The 26677-nt window shown below is 40.9% G+C and overlaps 1 protein-coding gene across 1 annotated transcript in view; it reads left to right on the top strand.

The window, feature by feature from the left end:
* The window catches only part of helb (helicase (DNA) B), a 67706-nt gene that overhangs the window by 28891 nt on the left and 12138 nt on the right, over positions 1–26677 (top strand). The window contains exons 5-10 of the mRNA XM_059978369.1: positions 8800–8980; positions 10048–10189; positions 10746–10885; positions 12471–12555; positions 17099–17158; positions 21550–21700. Coding sequence (XP_059834352.1) covers positions 8800–8980; positions 10048–10189; positions 10746–10885; positions 12471–12555; positions 17099–17158; positions 21550–21700 — 759 coding nt within the window. The remainder of the gene's footprint in view (positions 1–8799; positions 8981–10047; positions 10190–10745; positions 10886–12470; positions 12556–17098; positions 17159–21549; positions 21701–26677) is intronic.

The following is a 26677-nucleotide window of genomic DNA, read 5'->3' as shown; positions in this document are numbered from 1 at the left end:
ATTGGTTAAAGTTTAACACATTTTGCTGAAGTTGCAGAATTTATCAGAAGTAGATATCCGCAGTGAGCTTTATTTCCTCATTTGTAGTGTAAAGCTTGTGTCGTGCTGGGACCTCTAAATGCAAATGATACATGTATTTAAAAATATGATGGAAAGGAAGGGGATTCACCTGAAAGTTTCATCATGGTTTTAAGGATATGAAAATTGGTAAATTAGTTTATCATTGTCACATATACTGAAGAATAGTGAAAAACTTGTCTTGAATACTGTTCCTACCAAACAATTCATTGCAACAGTGCATTGAGGTAGTACAAGATAAAAAGATAAATTATGAGTCTAGAGTGAAGTGTTGAGTTACAGAGATATTGCAGTGCAGTCAGACAATAGGTGCAGGATCCTAATGAGGTAGATTGATAGGTCACAAGTCCATCTTACTGCACTAGGGAAGCATTCAATAGTTTTATAACAGTGGGATGATAGCTGCCTTTGAGGCTGGTGATATGCACTTTCAGGCTTTTGTATCTTCCACTCTGTATGCCACAGTTCCCAAGGAGACATTGCAGTGTGCACACTTAGGCAAGGTCCAATAAAAAGAGATTCAGTTTAAATGCACCATTGTTAGAGTGGGGAGATTGGTCTTTGGCTCAGAGAGGTTTCAGCAAGGAGAGGTGGAAGCTATAGGTAGGTTTTATCATTTAATTATTTCTTTTTTATTGCACAGTTAAAGCTGTGGGGATACCAGTCAGGATAGTGGATTGCTCCTCTTGCAGGATGTGGGAAGGCAGGGAGGCCTCCGTTGTTCCTGATGCAAGATGCATACACTTGCAAGATGTATATCCAGCTGTGCAGCTTTCAAATTGTAGGAAGTAATGACCTACAAACCCTGCCAGAGGTGACGAGTACTCTAACTTCACTCAGAATTGCTTTATCACTGTTACGACTGTCTCCTGTGGATCATTGGTCTTGAATGCCATAGATCTAGCCCTCAGATTATGAATTTATGTACTAATCCATTTCTTTTGGTTAGGGTATATCTGGTATGAACTCAAAGCCACACTCTCATCCACACAGACCTTGAAGTTGGTGACGACTGTGGCACATTCATTCAGGTTCAAAGATGAATCCCTGAATATTGTCCAGTCCATTGATTCAAAGCAGTCCTGTAAGTGCTCCTCCACTTCCCTTGACCATATCTATTTGGTTCTCACCACTGGAGCTGCAGTCTTTAGTGTCTGCCAGTACACTGGAGTGGGACCACAGGCAGGTGATCAGACCTCCTACGTCAGGAATCAGGAATTGAAAGTTTGAGTGTGGTGGGATTAATGCTCTGACCTGTGTATATTTCAGTTGCAAGGGGTATTGTAGGAAAGGAGGATGAGCTTAGGGTATGGTTCAGCACATGGAATTATGACGATTAAAGAGGAGGAAGTACTGGCGCTTTTAAGGAATATAAAAGTGGATAAATCAGATACAGATTTGGTTTATTGTCATTTATAAAACCGCAAATACAATGCAGTTTAAAAAATGAGACAATGTTTTCCGGAATGATATCACGAAAAAGCACAAAACAGACCACACAAGAAAATCCACATAATGTCTGGTAATCCCCAATCCAGAGTCCGGAGAGGCTGCTGCGTATCGATACCGCGCTCCGGGTCCTGACAGGATATTCCCTAGGACCTTGAGGGAAGTTAGTGTAGAAATAGCAGGGGCTCTGACAGAAATATTTCAAATGTCATTAGAAATGTGGATGGTGCCGGAGGATTGGCGTATTGCTCATGTGGTTCCATTGTTTAAAAAGGGTTCTTAGGGTAAACCTAGCAATTACAGGCTTGTCAGTTTGACGTCGGTGGTGGGTAAATTAATGGAAAGTATTCGTGGAGATGGTATATATAATTTTCTGGATAGACAGGGTCTGATTAGGAACAGTCAGCATGGATTTGTGCGTGGAAGGTCATGTTTGACAAATCTTATTGAATTTTTTGAAGATGTTATGAGGAAAGTTGATGAGGGTAAAGCAGTGGATATTGTCTATATGGACTTCAGTAAGGCCTTTGACAAGGTTCCGCACGGAAGGTTAATTAGGAAGGTTCATTTGTTAGGTATTAATATTGAAGTAGTAAAATGGATTCAACAGTGGCTGGATGGGAGATGCCAGAAAGTAGTGGTGGATAACTGTTAGTCAGGTTGGAGGCTGGTGACTAGTGGTGTGCCTCAGGGATCTGTACTGGGTCCAATGTTGTTTGTTATTTACATTAATGATCTGGATGATGGGGTGGTAAATTGAATTAGTAAGTATGCAGATGATGCTAAGGTAGGTGGCATTGTGGATAATGGAGTAGGTTTTCAAAGCTTGTAGAGAGATTTAGACCAGTTAGATGAGTGGGCTGAAAGATGGCAGATGGAGTTTAATGCTGATAAGTGTGAGGTGCTTCATTTTAGTAGGAATAATCCAAATAGGACATACATTGTAAATAGTAGGGCATTGAGGAATGCAGTAGAACAGAGTGATCTAGGGATAATGGTGCATGGTTCCCTGAAGGTGGAATCTCATGTGGATAGGGTGGTGAAGAAAGCTTTTGGTATACTGGCCTTTATAAATCAGAGCATTGAGTATAGGAGTTGGGATGTAATGTTAAAATTGTACAAGGCATTGGTAAGGCCGAATTTAGAGTATTGTGTACAGTTCTTGTCACCGAACTATAGGAAAGATGTCAACAAACTAGAGAGAGTACAGAGAAGATTTACTAGAATGTTACCTAGGTTTCAGCACCTAAGTTACAGGGAAAGGTTGAACAAGTTAGGTCTTTATTCTTTGGAGTGTAGAAGGTTGAGGGGGGACTTGATAGAGGTATTTATAATTATGAGGGGGATAGAGAGAGTTGACGTGGATAGGCTTTTTCCATTGAGAGTAGGGGAGATTCAAACAAGAGGACATGAGTTGAGCATTAGGGGGCAAAAGTTTAAGGGTAACACGAGGGGGAATTTCTTTACTCAGAGAGTGGTAGCTGTGTGGAACGAGATTCCAGTAGAAGTGGTAGAGGCAGGTTTGGTATTGTCATTTAAAGTAAAATTGGATAGGTATACGGACAGGAAAGGAATGCAGGGTTATGGGCTGAGTGCGGGCCAGTGCGACTAGGTGAGAGTAAGCGTTCAGCACGGACTAGAGGGCCAAGATGGCCTGTTTCCATGCTGTAAACGTTATATGGTTATGATATTATAGAAACATAAAAAACCTACAGTACAATACAGGCCCTTCGGCCCACAAAGTTGTGCCGAACATGTCCTTACCTTAGAAGTTGCTAGGCTTACCTATAGCTCTCTATTTTACTAAGCTTCATGTACCTATCTAAATGTCTCTTAAAAGACCCTATCATATCTGCGTCCACCACCATTGCTGGCAGCCCATTCCACACACTCACCACTCTCTGAGTGAAAAAACTTACCTAAGTAAGTACATCTCCTCTGTACCTACTGTGTCCTCCTGTGGCAACCATTTTGGCGTTCGGAAAAAGCCTCTGACTATCCACATGATCTATACCTCTCATTATCTTATATACCTCTATCAGGTCACCTCGCATCCTCCGTCGTACCAAGGAGAAAAGTTCACTCAGCCTGTTCTCATAAGGTATGCTCTCCAATCCAGGAAACATCCTTTTAAATCTCCTCTGCACCCTTTCTATGGCTTCCATATCCTCCCTGTATGGAGGTGACCAGAACTGAGCACAGTACTCCAGTGGGGTCTGACCAGGGTCCTCTATAGCTGCAACATTACCTCTCGGCTCCTAAATTCAATTCCACAATTGATGAAGGCCAATACACAGTACACCTTCTTAACTACAGAGTCAACCTGCACAACTGCTTTGAGTGTCCTGTGGACTCGGACCCCAAGATCCCTCTGGTCCTCCATGCTGCCAAGAGTTTTAGTGTTAATACTATATTCTGCCATCATATTTGACCTATCAAAATGAACCACTTCACACTTATCTGGGTTGAACTCCATCTGTCCCTTCTCAGCCCAGTTTTGCATCCTATCAATGTGCCACTGTAACCTGTGACAGCCCTCCACACTATCCACAACACTCCCAACCTTTGTGTCATCAGCAAATTTACTAACCCATTCCTCCACTTCCTCATCCAGGTCATTTATAAAAATCACTAAGAGTAAGGGTCCCTGAACAGATCCCTGGGGCACACCACTGGTGACTGACATCCATGCAGAATATAACCCGTCTACAACCACTCTTTGCTTTCTGTGGGCAAGACTGTTCTGGATCTACAAAGCAATGTCCCCTTGGATCCCATGCCTCTTTACTTTCTCAATAAGCCTTGCATGGGGTACCTTATCAAAAGCAATAATCATTAGTGAAACTTGGTTGCAGGAAGGACAGGACTGGCAGCTCAATGCTGCAGGGTTCTGTAGCTTTAGATGTGATAGAGCTGGAGGGGTGGTATTGCTAGTCAGAGAAAATGACACCAGGATGTATGTTGTCTGCTGAAGGCTAGATCTGTGGCATTCAGGTCTCACAACCCAAGTCTGTACGAGAAAACCAGGTATGACTTGTGGTGGGCTATTTCAAGGGCAAAGAGACAATTTCGAATGAGGTTGGAGGTGACATCAGATGTACGTCGGCTCTGGCAGGGTTTGCTAAACATCACTTCCTGCAAAGTGAAACCCAAAAACAGCAAGAATAGCAGTGATACTTCACAATCAGATGAACTCAACGCCTTCTACGCCCACTTTGAAAGGAAGAATATACTGTAACTGCGGCTGTGAAGATCCCTGCTGCACCCAGTGACCCTGCGATCTCTGTCTCAGAGGCCGACGTTAGGCTTCTTTAAAGAGAGTGAACCCTCGCAAGGCAGAAGGTCCTGATGGAGTACCTGGTAAGGCTCTGAAAATTTGTGCCAGCCAACTGGAGGGAGTATTCAAGGACATTTTCAACCTCTCAATGCTACAGGTGGAAGTTCCCATTTCAGAAAGTCAACAATTATACCAGTGCCTAAGAATAATAATGTGAACTGCCTAAATGACTATCACCTGGTAGCACTCGCATCTACAGTAATGAAATGCTTTGAGAGTTTGGTCATGACCAGACTGAACTTCTGCCTCAGCAAGGACCTGAACCCATTGCAATTTGCCTATCACCACAATAGGTCAACGACAGACACAATCTCAATGGCCCTCAATCTTCATGTGGCCTGAGATCACCTGGACAATACAGAAACCTATGTTGGAATGCTGTCCTTCAACTATAGCTCAGCAATTACCACGATCTTTCCCACAATCCTGATTGGTAAGTTACAGAACCTGGGCCTCTGTACCTCCCTTTGCAATTGGATCCTCAACTTGCTAACTGGAAAACCACAATCTGTGCTTATTGGTGATAAAATCTCCTCCACGCTGATGATCAACCCTGGTGCACCTCAGGGGTGTGAGCTTAGCCCATTGCTCTACTCTCTGTATACCCATGACTGTGTGACTAGGCATAGCTCAGATACCATCTAAAAATTTGCTGATGAAATTGTTGGTAGGATCTCAGGTGGTGATGAGAGGGCGTAAAGGAACGAGATGTACCAACTAGTGGAGTGACACTGCAGCAACAACCCAGCACTCAATGTAAGTAAGACAAACGAGTTGATTCTGGACTTCAGGAAGGGTAAGACGAAGGAACACATACCAATCCTCAAGATCTCTGAGGACTTAACTTGCTCCTAGCTAATCGATGCAGCTATGAAGAAGGTAAGACAGTGACTGTACTTAATTAGGAGTTTTGGTATGTCAACAAAAACACTCAAAAATTTCTAAAGATGTATAATGGAGAGCATTCTAACAGGCTGCATCACTGGTATGGGGTGGGGGGCTACTGCACAGGACTGAAAGAAGCTGCAGAGAGTTGTAAATATAGTCTGCTCCATCTTGGTAATAGCCTGCAAAGTACCTGGGACATCTTCAAGGAGTGGTATCTCAGAAAAGTAGTGTCCATTATTAAGGACCCTCCAGCACCCAGGGCATGTAATTTTCTCACTGTTACTGTCAGGTAGGAGGTACAGAAGCCTGAAGGCACACACTCAGTAATTCAGGAACAGCTTCTTCCCCTCTTCTGTGCAATTCCTAAATGGACGTTGAACCAATGAACACTACCTCACTTTTTAAATGTATGTTATTTCTGGTTTTGCACAATTTTAATCTATTCGATATACAATACTTTTATTTATTTCTCTCTACTAGATTATGTATTGAACTGCTGCTGCAAAATTAACAAATTTCACATCACATGCCAGTGATGATAAACCTGATTCTGATTCTGATTTTGATCGCAGTGCTCAGACAGGACAGTCTGGAGGGTTTGTCTACTGAGGCTATATGGGTGGAACAGAGGAATAAGAAAGGGATGTCCACATTAGCAGGATTATATTATAGATCACCCAACAGTCCACAGGATTTAAAGGAGTAAATTTGTAGAGATATCACAGACTGTTGCAAGAAATGTAGTAAGTTGTGATAGGATTGCAAACACGAGGAAACCTGCAGATGTTGGAAATCTAAGCAACATCAAAGCATCTATGGAAAAGAGTAAACAGTCGATGTTTTGGGCTGAGACCCTTCATAAGGAGATAAAATTTTGACAGTACAGAGTTTGTATGTTTCTGTCAGAATGAAAGGCAAGGATAACAGGTTCAGGGAACCTTGGTTTTTGAGAGATATTGAGGCCCTGGTTAAGAAAAAGAAGGATGTACATAGCAGATATAAGCAAGAAAGGGCAAATGAGGTACTTGAGTGTAAGAAATGCAAGAGAACACAAGAAGGAAATCAGGAGGGCTAAAGGAAGGCATAAAGTTGCTCTAGCAGACAGGCTGAAGGAGAATCTCAAAAGCTTTTATAGATATATTAAGAGCAAAAGGACAGCAAGGGACAAAATTGGTCATTTTTGATGATAAGAGTGGTCATCTATGCACAGAGCCAAAAGAGATGGGTGAAATCTTAAAATGGATTTTTTGCATCTGTTATTGACTCTGGAGATGGACATAGTCTGTAGTAGTGAGGCAATGCAGCCTCAAGTTCATGAACCCTATACAAATCAGAGGAGGAGGTGTTTGCTGTCTTGAGGCAAATTAGAATGGATAAATCCATGGGGCTTGACAAGGTGTTCCCTTGGACCCTGTGGGAGGCAAGTACAGGAATTGCCAGGGACCTAACAGTGATAATTAAAACAACACACACAACATGCTGGTGGAACGCAGCAGGAAAGAGGAAAAAAGAGAGGAAAAAAAAAGGAGGGGGAGAAAGCTAAATATATCAGAGATGGGGTAAGAAGGAGAGGAGGGATATTAACGGAAGCTAGAGAAGTCAATGTTCATGCCATAAGGTTGAGATAATTAAAATGTCCTTGGACATGGGTGTGGTGCGGAAGAATTAGAGGATAGCTGATGTTCAAGAAAGGCTCTAACAATAAACCAGCAAATTATAGGCTGATGAGTATCAGTAGTGCATAAATTACTGGAAGATACTCCAAGGGGCCAGATATGCAAGTATATTTGAATAACTGGACACTGATTAGGGATAGTAAACATGTGTTTTTTTTGCATGGTAGTTCATGTATAAATAATCTTCTAGAGTTTTTTTGAGGAAGTTTCCAGGATAGTTGATGAAGGCAAGGCAGTTGATGTTGTCAACACGGACTTTAGCAAGGCATTTGACAAGATCCCACCTGGGAGGTTGGTCAATAAGGTTCCGTCACTTTGCATTCAAGATGAGGTATTCAATTGGATTAGACATTGGCTTTGCAGAAGCCAGACAGTGGTAATAGAATTATGGAACTGTGTCTGGGAATACAGATCCATAATCCTTGAAAGTGGCATCACAAGTAGATAGGGTTGTAAAGAAAGCATTTGGCACATTGGCCTTCCTAAATCGAAGTATTGAGTACAGGAGTTCAGATGTTATATTGAAGTTGTATAAGATGTTGGTGAGGCTTAATTTGGAGTATCGTGTGCAGTTCTGGTCACCCACCTACAGGAAAGATATCAATAAGATCGAAAGAGTGCGGAGAAAATTTACAAGGATGTTGCCAGGACTTGAGGACCTGAGTTATAGGGAGAGAGTGGATAGCTTAGGACTTTATTTCCTAGAGCATAGGTGAATGAGGGGAGATTTGATAAAGGTATTTATAATTATGCAGGATATAGATTGAATACACACAAGCAGGCATGTTCCACTGACATTGGGTGAGACCAGGGGTCATGGGCTAAGGGTGAAAGCTGGAATGTTTAATTGGAGCATGAGCAGGAAGTTCTTCATTCAGAAGGTGGTGGAAATGTGGAATGAGCTGCTAGTGGAAGTGGTGGATGTGTTTCAGTTTCAACATTTTAAGAGAAATTTGGAAGGTATGGAGGGTTATGGTCTGGGTGCAGGTTGATAGGACTAGGAAGATTCACAGTTTGACACGGACTAGTTGGGCAAAAGGGCCCATTTCTGTGCTGTAGTGCTCGGTGACTTTATGGCTCTATGGGGGGTGCTGGGGGGTGAAGAGGGAATGTCTGAGGTGGGTGGGGTATTGAAATATGCTGGCTGCTTTACCGAAGCAGCAAGAGACAGTGACTACAGAAAGAGGCTGGTTTCTATGATGTGCTGAGTTGTGTCTGCAATTCTCCGCAGTTAAATACGTTATGAAATTTTGATGCAAGCTAATAACTTTTCTTGATTTTGCAGTTACTTCACTGTAATTAGAGTGAGAAATACAAATGCAAGATATGAAACCTTCCAGTTAATTATTTTTCTTTCTTAAAAAAAAACAGGTAATGTGGAATTTCAACTCTGTCCGATACTCCAAGGAAAAACAAGCTGTGTTTGATTGGAAGTTTTCTGAAGTCCAGATTCTGATTGTTGATGAGGGAAGTTTGGTATCGGTGAAGATTTTAAGTACGGTTTTAAAGTCGCTTATGAAATATGCCAATCTCAAAAAGCTTATAATCCTTGGTAAGTATCTGTTTTCACTTAGAAATATAATGCTCACTTTTTGCATCACAGGTTATATAAACTAGGAATTCAAAAATTTGACAATTTGACGTTGCCTGTGAAGTTTTCAAACCAGTTATAAAAATCAAAGGAAGAGGTCACCATCTAAAGAGTTGTGTGTATGGAAATGAAGGCTTCCAACAGTAAATTAGACTACTATGGTTTTATATCTTTCTAGTGTTATTTAGGATACTCTTGTTTCTCTTAGTTCGTTTGTATTAATCAAGACTGTCTTGTTTGTTGAGGGAGGGATTCTTTGTTGTATAACATAGTTTATAATATAACATGTAAGTTATCCCAGTGCTCCCATGGTTATAGTCTTCCATTTAGTTGATCACTCGATACTGGTAGAACAGAATGCTTTGAATTTAGTACAGAATTGAAAAGCATTGTTAAACATAGGAATCTGAAGATACTAGAAGAGTGATTCTTCATAAATTTCTTTCTGAAATGTAATTACTTTTCCAATTACTGCCTGTTGGTGTCTGCTAATAGTTAATTAGGTGGTTATTTAGAACTGATATCTACATAGAAGTTGCTAATATTTGGGGCCCAATCAGAACAGGGGCACAGGGACATGACCTAAAAATGTGCAGAAAGTAATGGGTAAGAGGTGTATAGCCCATTAAGTTAAAATGAGTTTAGGTACGTAAAATATGAGAGTTTAATCATAATGTATTTAACAGGAATTTAGTTACTTATAAATCATGGATGGAAAGCTGAGATATTTATTTGTTCTGCTGTGTTGGACCATCAGGATATGGGGGGAGCTAGTGTATATAGAAAATGTCTTCAGCTGCTTGAAATCAAGCTCAAAAGTGGCCATTTCACACCTTTGAACCTACCCTATAAGAGTTTCACCGACAAGGTAGAAAACACAATGCATTTAATGATACATTACTTCTGGCTGAAATTTGAAGTGAGCTTGTAAGGGGTAAATTTTGATATGGTTCTTCATAATACAGTTGCTTCCTTGGTCAACCTCTAAAAATAATTACATTATATTTATAACTTTTATTTCTCCCTAGGTGATATTAGGCAGTTGCCTAGTATAGAACCTGGCAACATGTTCAAGGATGTATACTCCAGCTTGCAGCAGGTTAGATGGGCCGTCGAGCTGTCAACTAATCATCGTGCAGAGAGTCAACTAATTGTAGACAATGCTGCTAAGTACGCTTTATTTCTTATTCTCATGTATCCGCTTCCATTTGTCCAGATAAACTTCAGATGGTTCACCTGCTCTTTTTTTTTAAAAAAAAAGTATATAAAATTATCAGATATTCTTACTTGTTCTTTTGCTTTACTTCTGGTGCTGCATTGACAGCTGTTTTGTTTTCTTTTGTATTGTTGGTCACCTTTTAGTTTACTCGAGTAGTACCACCTTTATGCAAAAGGATGCCATATGCTAGATAGATTTAGACTGTGTAGTGCAATTTAGGTATCTCAAAATGAATGTCCTGCTTCTGCAACAACAAGGTTCTTTTTAATAATTCTTCCTGTGTAACTGCATCTATGCCTGTTCCTTTGCTCAACGAATTGAGCAAGTTGGGGTGAGATACGAATTCCAGCTGCTACTTTTGAATCATTAATTAAGGAGATGGGAAAAGCGTTGGGAGATGGGGAGAGTGTGAGAAAGGTAATTTTAAAATAGCATGCAAAATAGGTTGTCTTGATGTCTGAATTTCCTTGCAGAATCTGGTATTGTTATATCCATTCTTATTTTTAGAATTGCTGAGATGGGATGCAAGTCTGTTTATACACCGTTGGAGTATGATGCAGTGATGCATGTAACAAATGGGATAGAAATTGCAATTCCAACACCTGATAAAAAATTCATTCTGGTTTCCCTCGGATCTAGCCCTGTCGGTGAGCATGAACTTTATGAATATTCATTTATTGCTTGTTTTGGAAAAGAATATTTTGATTGAAATACTTGTTAATATCGTATTTGTTATGGTTTTGTTATATCTTGATGTTAAATTCCAAAGTTACAAGCGATTTTTATTATCAGAGTACATGTATGTTACCACATACAACCCTGAGATTATGTTCCCTGCGGGCATACTCAGCAAATCCATAGAATAGAAACTATAACAGGATCAATGAAAAATCAAGTAGAGTATAGAAGACAATAAACTGCAAATGCAACTATAAATAAATAGCAATAAATAACACAAGTATGAAATAACAAGATAAAGTGTCCTTAAAGTGAGTCATTAGTTGTGGGAACATCTCAATAGATGAATGTAGTTATCTATCCCCTTTTGTTTGAAAGCCTGATGGTTGAGGGGAGTTCTCCTGGTAGACTGTAGTGGGAGATAAGCAATTGTGCTATATTTACAGCACGTTGGGACAGAGTTGTTTCTGTGTACCTGTCTTTCAGTTATATACTAAACTTCAATTTGTTTTACCCAAAGAAGCTTAATAATTGATGCAATACCATTATAATGCATGTAATTGCATAGTTTCCACATCTTATGGGAATTAAGATCTATCTAGTAACCAGGTTATGGCAGGGTTCCATTCCCGAAAATTTTCTGCAATCCAAAGTGCTTGTAAGTTGGAAATCGACAAATAAAAAGGTATGGGAGGAGATGGGAGAGGGAGCAGATGCAGGGAGAGTGGTTGCACCTGACTGAGTGAGGGACTGTATGCGCTCAGCACTGCTAGGATCGACCCATCCCTCAATTGTTGCAACTTCAGGGGGTGCGGGGGGGGGGGGGAGGTGGAAGGAGAAGGCATGTGGAAATGACTGCTTTCTCCCCTGACTGCTGTGGAGCTGCCCCCATCCATCTTGCCTATGTATGAGATGCTTATAAATGGGGTGTTCATAACCCATGGAGAACTTGTACTGTGAAACATTTAAAAGCAAAAAAGAAGAGTAAACCGCCGATAATCTGCTATCTGGGTTGTCCAGCAACTGGATCACAAGGTAAAGTTTGCAATTACTGCTTGCAAGGTCCCTGGTTCTCGTCCCTCCAACCACTCATCTGGTTCTCTTGGCTGTTCTCAATGGAAACTTGCCATATTCACTGAAATGTTACAGTTTAACATTTTTAAAAAGTAAATTTTTAATGTCTGTTGGATTATTAATAAAAATGACACATAATGGTTTGGAAAATCAATTAATCCAGTAGCACCAATTTCCTGAACATGCCAGATTAATGGAGCTTGAATACTGTTTACAGTGGGTAATCAGAAATGTGAAGGTTGTTTTAAAACTTGAATTGTGTCTCAAAATGGGTATTATTGTACATGTTGAAAGCAGGGTTTTTTTTTCAGGATCATAAAGAGGATGCCATTGATCCAAATAAAAAGAATAAATAGGTTTTCTTCCTCTTACAGAAGTAATAAATTTAAAATACATGGCAACTTTTCCAATACAGTAAATTAATCTGGTTATGATGTCATGGTGAGTGATAACAGCTTATTCTATTTCTTCTATTGGCAGCTCTGCAAGAAGCTATCACCATTTTGATAAGCAGGGCTCCAGGACTTGATGATCATGTGACCTCACAGTTCATTGCATTTAGACGGTAAATATATTTCTTGAAAAGTTGAGATTGGAGTTCACTGTTTTCCCTGTAAAGGTGCCATTACAAACACAAAGAGAAGTTTGAAGCTTGCTGTCATCAGTACTGATATTCAGAAAAGTAAAGCCTTGAATGCATATCAAATAGAACAAAAATAGCATGTAGTCCAAGATTTAAAGTTTTCAACCTCATTAAGATTTATTCTAAAGTGCGCTATCAGTATTCAGTCTGTGGCCACTTTATTAGGTACCTAGTAAAGTGATCACAGAGAGTATGTTCACGTTCCTCTGCTGCTGTAGCCCATCCACTTCAAGGTTTGACGTGTTATGCATTCAGAGATTCTGCTGCACACCATTGCTGTAACATGTGGTTATTTGAATTACTGTCACCGTCCTGTCTGCTTGTACCAGCCTGGGTATTCTTCTCTGACCTCTCTCATTAATAAGGCGTTTTTACCCACAGAAATGCTACTCCATAAGACAAAGGAGCAGAAGTCGGCCATTCAGCCCATTGAGTCTGCTCCGCCATTTCATCATGAGCTGATCCAATCTCCCCTTTAGTCCTTCTCACCATAACCTTTGATGCCCTGACTACTCAGATACCTATCAATCTCTGCCTTTCTTTTTACAATATTTTTGTTCAGAAGAAAAAAATCAAGATTTACAGAGTGCAACACATAGATACATCTCATCATAAATTGTGTACGTTCATATATTGTAATAAAATTGATCAAAATGTTATAGCATATCACATAAAGGTATACCACTCTGTATCAAAAATTTAAAGATAGGTCATACATCATAAAAGACATTTTTAACATAAAAAAAAAAGTCAACCCCCTACCAACTACCAAAGAAACAAACTGATGGATGATAATGGATAATTAGAAAAAAAAAACATATTTGCTTAAGAATAGAAGATAGAAATATACATAAAAGTCTGTGACCTCTGCCTTAAATACATCAATGACCCGGTCTCCACTGCCGCCCGTTGCAACAAATTCCATAGATTCACCACCCTCTGCCTAAAAAAATTTTTTTACATCTCCGATCTGAATGGGCGCCCTGCAATCTTCAAGTCATGTCTTCTCATACTAGACTCCCCCACCATGGGAAACAACTTTGCCACATCCACTCTGTACATGCCTTTCAACATTCAAAATGTTTCTGTGAGGTCTCCCCTCATTCTTCTAAACTCCAAGGAGTACAGTCCAAGAGCAGTCAAACCTTCCTCATATGTTAACCCTCTCATTCCCAGAATCATTCTAGTGAATCTTCTCTGAACCCTCTCCAACGTCAGCACATCCCTTCTTAAATAAGGAGCCCAAAACTACACCCAGTATTCCAAGTGAGGTCTTACCAGTGCCTTATAGAGCCACAACATCACATCTCTGCTCCTATACTCTATTCCTCTAGAAATGAATACCAACATTGCAATCGCCTTCTTCACCACCGACTCAACCTGGAGGTTAACCTTAAGGGTATCCTGCATGAGAACTCCCAAGTCCCGTTGTATCTCAGAACTTTGAATTCTCTCCCCATTTAAATAATAGTCTGCCCCTTTATTTCTTCTACCGAAGTGCATGAACATACACTTTCCGACATTGTAATTCATTTGCCACTTCTTTGCCCATTCCCCCAATCTATCCAAGTCTCTCTGCAGACTCTATTTCCTCAGCACTACCGGCCCCTCCACCTACCTTTGTATCATCAGCAAACTTAGCCACAAAGCCATCTATTCCATAATCCAAATGGTTGATATACACCGTAAAAAGAAGCGGCCCCAACACGGACCCCTGTGGAACACCACTGCTAATTGGCAGCCAACCAGAATGGGATTCCTTTATTCCCACTCCCTGTTTCCTTTCAATCAACCAACGCTCTATCCACATATGTAACTTTCCTGTAATTCCTGGGCTGTTATCTTGTTTAGCAGCCTCACGTGTGGCACCTTGTCAAAGGCCTTCTAAAAATCCAAATACACAACATCCACTGCATCTCCCCTGTCTGGCCTACTTGTAATTTCCTCAAAAAATTGCACTAGGTTTGTCAGGCAAGATTTTCCTTTAAGGAAACCATGCTGAGTTCTGCCTATCTTGTCATATGCCTCCAGGTACTCCGTAACCTCATCCTTGACAATCGACTCCAACAACTTCCCAACCACTGATGTCAAACTAACAGGTCTATAATTTCCTTTTTGCTTCCTTGCCCCCTTCTTAAATAGCGGAGTGACATTTGCAATCTTCCAGTCCTCGGGAACCAGGCCAGAATCTATCGACTTTTGAAAGATCATTGCTAATGCCTCCGCAATCTCCACAGCTACTTCCTTCAGAACACGACGGTGCATTCCTTCTAGTCCAGGAGATTTATCTACCCTTAGACTATTCAGCTTGCTGAGTACTTTCTCTGTCGCAATTGTGACTGCGCATATTTCTCTTCCCTGACACCCTTGAATGTCCGGTATATTGCTGAAGTCTTCCTCAGTGAAGAGTGATGCAAAGTAATTGTTCAGTTCCTCCGCCATCTCCTTATTTCCCATTACAATTTCTCCAGCATCATTTTCTAATGGTCCTATATCTACTTTCACCTGTCTTTTACTCTTTATGTACTTGAAAAAGCTTTTAGTATCCTCTTTGATATTATTTGCTAGCTTCCTTTCATAGTTCATCTTTTCTCTCTTAATGACCTTCTTAGTTTTCTTTTGTAAGCTTTTAAAAACTTCCCAATCTTGTCTTCCCACTAAGTTTTGCTTCCTTGTATGCCCTCTTCTTTGCTTTTACTTTGGCTTTGACTTCTCTTGTCAGCCACAGTTGCATCCTTTTTCCATTCAAAAATTTCTTTTTCTTTGGAATATATCTGTCTTGCACCTTCCTCACTTCTCGCATAAACTCCAGATATTGCTGCACTGCCGTCCTTCCCACTAGTGTCCCTTTCCAGTCAACCTTGGCCAGTTCCTCTCTCATGCCACTGTAATTTTCTTTACTCCAATGAAATACCGACACATTGGATTTTGGCTTCTCTTTCTCAAATTTCACAGTGAACTCAATAGTGTTGTGATCACTGCCTTCTGAGGGTTCCTTCACTTCCATCCCTCTAATTACCTCTGGTTTATTACACATTACCCAATCCAGTACAGATGATCCCCTAGTGGGCTCAACAACGAGCTGTTCTCATAGACATTCTACAAATTCTCTCTCTTGAGATCCAGTGCCAACCTGATTTTCCTAATCCACTCGCATATGAAAAACCCTACAATTATCATTACACTGCCCTTCTGGTAAGCTTTTTCTATTTCCTGTTGTAATTTGTAGTTCACATCACTGCAGCTATTTGGAGGCCTGTAGATAACTGCTGTCAATGTCCTTTTACCCCTGCAATTTCTTAGCTCAACCCATAAAGATTCTGTACCTTCTGATCCCATGTCAACTCTTTCTAATGATTTTATATAATTTCTTACCATTAAAGCCATGCCAGCCCCTCTACTTAACTGCCTATCCTTCCAATGCACCGTGTATCCTTGGACGTTCAGCTCCCAGAGACATGCATCCTTTAGCCACGTCTCAGTGATGACCACAAAATCATACTTGCCAATCTGTAACCATACAACAAGATCATCCACTTTATTCCTTATGCTGCGTGCATTTAAGTATAACACCTTAAGTCCAGTATTTGGTACGTTTTGCATTGATTATACTGCAACTTTATTGTACTACAACTCATCCCAATGGCTGCAAATTTGCTCCATCACCTGCCTATCCTTCCTGACATCCTTACTGCTCACTACCTTAGTTCTATTTCTGTTTTCCCTCTTCTCCGCTCCATCATTCCGGTTCCCATCCCCCTGCCAAATTAGTTTAAACCCTCCCTTACAGCTCTATTAAACCTACCCACCAGGATATTGGTCCCCCTTGGATTCATTAGATGTTTTATTTTTATTTCTTGCAGCATTCTCTGTCCAGTATAGAGAGTGTTGTGTATGAAAATTCTCAGGAGAACAGTTTCGGGATACACAAACCACCCTGTCTGGCACCAACAGTCAGTTCATGGTCAAGGTCACTTAATCACATTTCTTCCCCATTCTTATGTTTGGTCTGAAAAACAACTGTTAGCAATGTCTGCATGCTTTTATGCATTGACTAAATAGATATTTGCAATAGCAAGCAAGTGTATCTAACAAAGTGACAACTGAATGTATTTTAGTGTTAAATTGCAATGTGTGAAAGAGGGTCAAAAAAAGCACTTTAACTGTATTTCTTTGTAGTAAGAAGAACAATTTTAACCAAATAACTCTATTGTGCAATCCATGACTTACAACCAAATCTCTATTAAGAGGAAAAATTTGTGGCTTCAGCATCAATTCTCAAATGAATGATCTATGACAACCTCTATTTTGTAATTTTGGGAAATGCATTACCTGGCTATCACTGGTTTCATTGCCTTTATGTGTAACCTCCTCAATGTGTTATATTTTCAAACTTGTTTGTATGTATGCACAATATTCCAATAAATGATGCATTATCTTCATTATAATTTCTGACTTTACGCAGGGAGGATTGTGCAGTGATCAATGAGCTCTGCTGCAAACATTATTCAAAACATTTGACCAAGTAAGTGCAATGCTAGGGTGGTAACTGGTTTGGTTTCTATTTTCATCATGATATATCTCACCTGATCAGCTCTCAGAAGGCTTTTAGTATTTTGGTGTTTTTGTCCAAGTTTTGCTGAATATTAAAGCTGCAGTCTTTTAATAATAGATGAGTAAAACAGTTTGCAAAAGAACAGCTGTGGATGTACTGATATTACTGACTTATTATTTGCTTAAGTATATGGCTAAAATTAATACCCAAACTGGATCTTCTTTTTATTCAGAACATGCAAACCTATATTTATTAGGAGCAAAAGTAGGACACTCATATCCCCGAGACTATTCCATAATATAACACGTTCATGACTGATCTAGCTGTAAGCTCAACATTGCAAATCCATCTACCTGTGCAAATTATTTACCCTCTTGCTTTAGAAAATAAACTTCCTCATTTGTCTTGGGAAGTAATCTTTCTTCTGTAAGAAGAGAGTTCCAGAGACTCATGACCCTCTCAGAGGGGGAAAAAAAAGTTGCCTCGTTATCCACAATGGGTGACTTTCTGGCTCTAGACCCTGTTAAGTGAGCCATGGAGTTGCTCAGCCTTCAGGCCACCATATCTGGGCTGACCGTCATGCCTTTCCATGTAAATCCCACTTTGAGTGCATTAATTCCATATTACTGTACACCATGCATTCCCAAATTGAGGTCCATGGACCTTTTGGTTAATGGTAAGGCTCCATTGCATAAAAACGGTTGGAAATCCCTGCTGTACATGCTGGCCACTCAAATACCTTTCCAGATACCTCTTTAAGCATCATTACAGGGTGGCAGGGTAGAGAAGCATCTCTACAAAAGGAGATGCAAGGCACTCCTTCACTCTGTTAGCCTGCTGGTCACCCTTGGGCAAGGTGTAGCACCTGCTTAGCCCCCCCACCCCACTGATCAGGGTCATGTAAAGCCATGGGAGTAAGTGGTGGATGGTCGTATGAGGGTACATATCACAGTTCCTGGTTATGTGACCACTGATGCCAGGCAGGCCATCTCTGAAGAGTGTTGATAATGGCTGGAGTCACTTGAAGGTGTCAATAGCAAACCACTTCTGCAGAAAAATTTGCTAAGATCAATCATGGTAATGTAAAGACCATGATCGCCCACGTTATACGATATGGCACCTAGTAAAGAACTGTTCTTCCTTCCGTCACCTCTTCGGGGATTACTGTCCAGATACAAACTGTTTTTGGTTCTTAAAAAAAGTCCCTTGGTCTCTTTACATTTCCTCCTCTCACTTTAACCTATGTTCGCTGGTTTTTAGACACCGTTACGATGGGATACCAGACTCTAGCTAACCACACACTCTACAGTATGCTTCTCATAGAGGGGTGATAGCCACGTCTTTCCCCAAGATAGAGGAACCTTTAATTTGAGGGTATAGTTTTAAAGTGAATAGGGAAAGGTCAAAAGGGACCTAAGAACCAGGTTTTTCCACACACACAAAAGTCAAAGTAAACTTCATTATCAAATCAACCTGATTACTTCCAATGGTGTAGATGGGGCAGAGTTTGTTAAGTGTGTCCAGGACGGATTCCTGTCACAGTATGCTGACAGGCCGACTGGGGGAATGCCATACTAGATCTACAAACAGTATAAGGTAACAAACCAGGTCAGGTCACAGATCTCTCAGTGGGTAAGCATCTGAGGGACAGTGATCACTGCTCCCTGGCCTTTAGCATTATCATGGAAAAGGATAGAATCAGAGAGGACAGGAAAATTTTTAATTGAGGAAGGGCAAATTATGAGGCTATAAGGCTAGAACTTGTCGGCATGAATTGGGATGATGTTTTTGCAGGGAAATGTACTATGGACATGCAGTTGATGTTTAGGGATCTCTTGCAGGATGTTAGGGATAAATTTGTCCCGGTGAGGAAGATAAAGAATGGCAGGGTGAAGGAACCATGGGTGACAAGTGAGGTGGAGAATCTAGTCTGGTGGAAGAAGGTAGCATACTTGAGGTTTAGGAAGCAAGGATCAGATGGGTCTATTGAAGAATATAGGGTAGCAAGAAAGGAGCTTAAGAAGGGGCTGAGGAGAGCAAGAAAGAGGGCATGAGAAGGCCTTGGCAAGTAGGGTAAAGGAAAGCCCCAAGGCATTCTTCAATTATGTGAAGAACAAAAGGATGACAGGAGTGAAGGTAGGACCAATTAGAGATAAAGGTAGAAAAATGTGCCTGGAGGCTGTGGACGTGAGCGAGTCCTCAATGAATACTTCTCTTCGGTATTCACCAATGAGAGGGAACTTGATGATGGTGAAGATGATATGAGTGAGGTTGATGTTCTGGAGCATGTTGATATTAAGGGAGAGGAGGTGTTGGAGTTTATTAACGACCTGGATGTTGGGGTAGAAGGGTGGGTTGGCAAGTTGGCAGATGACACAAAAGTTGGTGGTGTTGTGGATAGTATAGAGGATTGTCAAAAATTGCAGAGAGTCATTGATAGGATGCAGAAGTGGGCTGAGAAGTGGCAGATGGGGTTCAACCCAGAGAACTGTGATGTGGTACACTTTGGAAGGACAAATTCTAAGGCAGAGTACAAAGTAAATGGCAGGATACTCGGTAGTGTCGAGGAGCAGAGGATTCTGGGGGTACATGTCCACAGATCCCTGAAAGTTGCCTCACAGGTAGATAGGGTAGTTAAGAAAATTTATGGGGGTGTTAGCTTTCGTAAGTCAAGGGATAAAGTTTAAGAGTTGCGAGGTAATGATGCAGCTCTATAAAACTCTGGTTAGGCCACACTTGGAGTACTGTGTCCAGTTCTGGTCGCCTGACTATAGGAAGGATGTGGAAGCATTGGAAAGGGTACAGTGGAGGTTTACCAAAATGCTGCCTGGTTTAGAGAGTATGCATTATGATCAGAGATTAAGGGAGCTATGGCTTTACTCTTTGGAGAGAAGGAGGATGAGAGGAGACATGATAGAAGTATACAAGATATTAAGAGGAATAGATAGAGTGGACAGCCAGTGCCTCTTCCCCAGGGCACCACTGCTCAATGCAGGAGGACATGGCTTTAAGGTAAGGGGTGGGAAGTTCAAGGGGGATATTAGAGGAAGGTTTTTTTACTCAGAGAGGTTGGTGCATGGAATGCACTGCCTGTGTCAGTGGTGGAGGCAGATACACTAGTGAAATTTAAGAGACTACTAGAAAGGTATAAGGAGGAATTTAAAGTGGGGGTTTATATGGGAGGGAGGGTTTAAGGGTCGGCACAACATTGTGGGCTGAAGGGCCTGTACTGCGCTGTACTATTCTCTGTTCTATGTTCTATGTATATGTCACCATATATAACCCTGAGATTCAGTTACCTGTAGGCATTCTGAGCAAATCTGTACAATAGTAACTATAACAGGATCAATGAAAGATCAACCAGACAGCAGAAGACAACGAACTATGCAAATGAAAATTTAAATAAATAGCAATAAACAATGAGAGTGCAAGATAATGAGATAAAGAATCCTTAAAGTGAGATCATTTGTTGTAGGAAACATCTCAAAGATGGGCAAGTGAATGTCGGTATCCCCTTCGGAGTGTCGGATGCTGCTTTTCTACAGCAGTGTTTTGTGTAGATGTTACTCAGTGGTTGGCAGGGCTTATTGGAATTTATGCTATATAGAATGAATTGCCAGAGGAAGTGATAGAGACAGGTACAATAATAATACTTACACGACATCTGAACTGGGTAAGAAAGATTTTGATAGATATGGTCCCAATGTAGCCAAATGGAACCAGCTCAGAAATTCACTACTGTCAACATGAATGTGTTGGGCTGAAGGGTGTGTTTCTCTGCTATGTAACGCACAAGGACAATTGGGGATAGGCAATTAAATGTCGGTTCAGCCTACAAAGTGCACATCTCTTGAACGAATTTGAAAGATATTGTAAATTAACACACAAAACCTCAACAGAAGTAGTGATTGAGTCATGGCTAATGAGAAGATAGAAGGCAAGGGAGAGAAGTCAGAGGTGAGTAATTTTTGAAATTTTATACTCGAGAGGGCTAACCTTATTTAATTACAGGATGTACTCAAGACAAAGTTAAGCAGATTTCTGGCTGCGAAGGATTATGGGGTTAAGTTTTTACCAGCCTCTGCTAGCATGCTTCAATTGTAAATGAGGGTGTTGACTAATATTTTGCTAAGCTATACACCAATTGTCAATCCAGTTTTACCTTGTGCTTTGTGTGATGACACTCTATGTGCTGTGCTTATAAACCTGACACTCTGTTGTCAAAATTACTCCATTAATGGTGCTCCTGTTATAGTAATGAAATTCCCCTAAAGTAATCGTGATTGCCATATCATCACATTCTGATCTTAATGTGAAACAACATGCCGATTGAAGTTTTATAATTTCCATTTTTATTTAAGAGATGAGAAAAAAAAGAGTGACTTCCGAGTTGGAGACAAAGTGTGCTGTACAAAGAATGGATATGTCATGGATCTGACTGAAGAATCAACATCAAAGTTGGAGAAGGATCGAGTTCGCTTATGTAATGGAGAAATCTTTTTTATCATTGAGGTAAAACTTTTTTAAATTGAAGAGTATCTCTCCAATAGCATTTGATATTAGAGCAAAAACTCGATGTTTGCAATGAACTGGGATTGAGAATTCACTTTTGGTATACTTAACTATAGAATTTTTTACAAGTGACATTATAAAGGTGTTCTAAATTAAAAGAACATCCTGCATCCCATTTTTAGTTCCCTGTCCTATGGCTCTTCCCATGGTTATAGTCATAGAACTCTATAGCGCAGAAGCAGGCTCTTTGGCCCATTTAGTCTATGCCAAACTATGCCTAGTTCTGTCGACCTGCACCTGAATCATAGCTCCAGAGCTTTCCCATCCAAAACTCTCTTGAATGTTGAAATCGAAGCACAAGCAGTTCATTGCACACTCTCACCACCTACAGAGTGGAAGTTCCCCTTCATGTTCCCCTTAAGCATTCATCTTTCATCTTTAACCCATGATCTCTTGTTATGGTCTCACCCCACTTCAGCAGAAAATGCCCTGGAGGATTTGGTGCAGCACATTACCCAGATATGTCCTGCTCACAAACTGAAGGATAAACTTCATCAGCCTGCTCTTGATCAGCAGCATTGACAATGCCGTCAAGGAGTAGTGCACCATCTCATCAATGCTCTGTTTAAGTTTCGGTGTTCATCACATCCATAATCCAATATGGACTAAAAAACTGAATTTCAGAGATGAGCATGACAAGCCTCGACATTGAAAATACTTAACGGAGCGGAGCAAGAAGAAACCTTGTGTATTAAGGGAAAAATACTGGTTGAAGTCATATCCTATACAAGATGGTTGTGATTGCTGAAGGTCTATCATCCCTGTCTCAAGTCACCAAGGCAGTTGCTTTTCAGGAGAGTCCTAGGTCCAACCATTTTTAGCTTTGTCATCAATAATGTTGTTTCCATTATAAAGCCTGATGTGGGGATGTTCAATAGTCACATGATGTTGAGGTTCTCAGGAATTAAGCAGCTTATGTCCAAGTATAGAAAGATCTAGACAACATTCAGACAGACAGACATACTTTATTGATCCTGAGGGAAATTGGGTTTTGTTACAGCTGCACCAACCAAGAATAGTGAAGAAATATAGCAATATAAAACCACAAATAATTAAATAATAAGTTAATCACGCCAAGTGGAAATAAGTCCAGGACCAGCCTATTGGCACAGGGTGTCTGACACTCCGAGGGAGGAGTTGTAAAGTTTGATGGCCACAGGTAGGAATGACTTCCTATGACACTCAGTGTTACATCTCGGTTGAATGAGTCTCTGGCTGAACGTACTCCTGTGCCTAACCAGTACATTATGGATGGGAGTCATTGTCCAAGATGGCATGCAACTTGGACAGCATCCTCTTTACAGACACCACCGTCAGAGAGTCCAGTTCCATCCCCACAACATCACTGGCCTGACGAATAAGTTTGTTGATTCTGTTGGTGTCTGCTATCCTCAGCCTGCTGCCCCAGCACACAACAGCAAACATGATAGCACTGGCCACCACAGACTCGTAGAACATCCTCAGCATGTGCCGGCAGATGTTAAAGGACCTCAGTCTCCTCAGGAAATTGAGATGGCTCTGATCCTTGGGCCCAGGATTGGGCTGATGTGGAAAGTAACATTCATACCATAAGTCCAGGCAACGACCATCTTCAATAATATATTAACTTGCCATTTATCCCTGAAATTCAAAGTCATTACTGTCTCAGAATCTCTACCATCAATTTCTGGGACGATGTCATGATTAATCAGAATCATGTTTTGGAAACATAGAAATCTAGAAGCAGAAAACCTAGAGCACAATCCAGATCCTGCAGCCCACAAGGTTGTGCTGAACATGTCCCTACCTTAGAAATTACGAGGCTTACCCATAGCCCTCTATTTTTCTAAGCTCCATGTACCTATCCAAAAGTCTCTTAAAAGACCCTATTGTGTCTGCCTCTACCACCGTTGCTGGCAGTCCATTCCACACACTCACCACTCTCTGAGTCAAAAAACTTACTCCTGACATCTCCTCTGTACCTACTCCCCAGCACCTTAAACCTGTGTCCTCTTGTGGCAACAATTTTAGCCCTGGGAAAAAGCCTCCGACTATGCACACGATCAATGAGTTGAACTAGCTGTAGCTCTGAGGGCTTGTCAGAAACATGGTGGCTTACACTGAGCGGCTCATCTCTTAATACTCAAGTCTTGTTAACTCTTTCCATCATGTGCAAGAAACAAAACCTTCCTTGGATGAGTGCAGGTACAATAGCACTTTTACACTATCCTGTCCAATTAACATCCTCTCAATCATCCTAAACATTAATTTTGCAATGATCTTTGCATCATCAATGGGGATGGGAGAGGTTCCGGAGAACCGAAGGGTTTCAAATGTTGCTCCCTTATCAACCTTCATCAACCATGTGATTGAGTTTAAAAGCCGAGAGTTAATGTTAGAAACATAGAAAACCTACAGTACAATACAGACCCTTTGGCCCACAAAGCTGTGCCAAACATGTCCCTACCTCAGAACTACCTAGGCTTTACCCATAGTCCTCTATTTTTCTACAGGAAGAATATGGAAACTGGGAACTGTGCAGAGGAGATTTACAAGGAGTTTGTCTGGATTGGGGAGCATGCCTTATGAGAATAAGTTGAGTGAATTTGGCCTTTGCCCCTTGGAGTGGCGGAGAAGAGAGGTGACCTGATAGAGGTCTATAAGATGATAAGAGGCTTGATCGTGTGGACAGTCAGAGGCTTTTTCCCAGGGCTGGCTAGCAAAAAGAGAGCACAGTTTTAAGGTGCTTGGAAATAGATACAGAGGAGATGTCAGGGGGAAGATTTTGTGCAGAGAGTGGTGAGTGCGTGTAATGGGCTGCCAGTGGTTCTGGTGGAGGCGGAAATGATAGACTCTTTTAAGATGCTCCTGGATAGATACATGGAGTTTAGAAAAATAGAGGGCTATGGGTAATTTCTAAAGTAAGTACATGTTCGGCACAGCATTGTGGGCTGAAGGGCCTGTATTATGCTGTAGGTTTTCTATGTTTCTATGTTAATTCTTTTGTTACACCCACTCCCCGCTCCCCACAGACATAGATTTACAAAATGTTCACTATGGTTATTTGCCTAGGTTTCTCCAACAACCAACTGCCAACTACAATGCTGACTGGTAAATGTAGTGTACAAATAACTCTTTCATTGTCAACATGACTAAATGCAGGAACACCTCCAGCAGAGTTCTGGGAATATCAACACGCAGAAGGAACATCGAACATGGAACAGTACAGCACTGTACAGGCTCATGAAATAGGAGTAAGAATAGGCTATCTGGCCCATCGAGCCTGCTCCACTATTCAGTAAGATCATCACTGATCTGGCTGTAGACTCAGCTTCACCTATCTCTGCCTTTTTCTCATAATCCTTAATTCCCCTACTGTTCAAAAATCTCTGAGTCTTAAATATATTTACTCTCAGAACTTGCTGAATGCTGAGGATGCATTTCTCGGAGGTGGAGCGCTATGTAAATCAACTATGTGGGGTATTAAAACAGAAATGGACTTGTGTGCCTGATTTTAAAAAGAAATCAAATTTGAGGTATATGATATGTTATGAAACACCCTGGTTTCCTTGATTCTGCTTCGTGAGAAATTTTAAGTGTTCTTTAGAATTAATTATTGTCATTTAAAAAATTTTCAATAAAGAATTGAGTAACCACATTGTAAATCAGTGCTATGCAGGGTGGCGTTCTGCGGGGTCTGAGTGTAATGGGATAGCCTCTACTGCTTCCCTAGACAGATAATTCCACAGATTTACTCCTGCCTGGACAAATTTTTTTATATTCTTCCTAAATCTATTCCCCTGATCTTTGATGTTATTTCTTCGAGTTCTGGTTCATTTATCAGTGCAAACAACTTTCCTGCCTCTGCTTTATTGATCCCTTTCATAGTATTGTACTTTTCTATAAGATCCCCCGTCGTTCTTTTAAATTCCAGCGAGTATAAACCCAGTAGGCTCAATTTCTGCTCAGAGGCTAATCCCCTCCATCTGCAGAATCAACCTGGTGAACCTCTATACTGCCTCCAAGGTCAGTGTGTCTTTTCTCAAGTACGGAGACCAGAACTGAATGCCAGGTGGTGCCGCACCAGAACCCTGTACAGTTGCAGTATAATCTCCCTGCTCTTAAGTTCAATTAGTCTATTGAGGAAGGCCACCTTCCATTTGCTGCTTTGATGACTTGTTGCACCTGCAAACCAACCTTTTGTGAATCATGCACAAGCATCCCAAGTCCCTCTGCACAGCAGCAAGCTGCAATCTTAAACAATTTTAAAAATCTGATCTTCTAGTCTTCTTTCCAAAGTGGATGACCTTGTATTTACCAGCATTGAACTCTATCTGCCACTCATTTAACCTATCCATGTCTCTCTGTCGACTCTCTACATCCTCTGCAGTATTTTTTTCCCTATTCAACTGAGTGCCATCAGCAAACTTAGATGTGCTACACTCAGAGGCCCCTTCCAAATCATAAATGTATACAGTATCTTGAATAGGTGTGGCGCCTGCACTGACCCCTGTGGCACTCTACTCACTGACTGCCAACCTGAGAAAACTCCATTTATGACTAATAAGGGAAGTCAAAGCCAATATAAAAGCCAAAGGGCATGTAGTAGAGCAAAAATTAGTGGGTAGTGAGAGGACTAGGAAGCTTTTAAAAAGCTAACATAAAGCATCTAAATAAGTCAATATGAAGGTAAAGTTGAAATATGAAATTAAGCTAGCCAATAATATTAAAGAGGATAATATAGAAGATTCTTCTGGTACATAAAGTGTATAAGAGAGGTGACAGTGGATATCAGACTGCTGGAAAATGATGCTGGAGGGGTAGTAATGGGGGATAAGGAAATGGCCAATGAACTGAATAAGTATTTTGCCTCAGTGTTCACTGTGGAAGACACTAGCAGTATGATGGAAGTCCCAGGTGTCATGGGGTCATGAAGTG

Source organism: Hypanus sabinus, chromosome 8 (genome assembly GCF_030144855.1).
Source record: "Hypanus sabinus isolate sHypSab1 chromosome 8, sHypSab1.hap1, whole genome shotgun sequence".
Taxonomy (NCBI): Eukaryota; Metazoa; Chordata; class Chondrichthyes; order Myliobatiformes; family Dasyatidae; genus Hypanus; species Hypanus sabinus.
The sequence above is the reverse complement of the archived record's forward strand: the minus strand, read 5'-3'. Positions and strand labels throughout refer to the sequence as shown.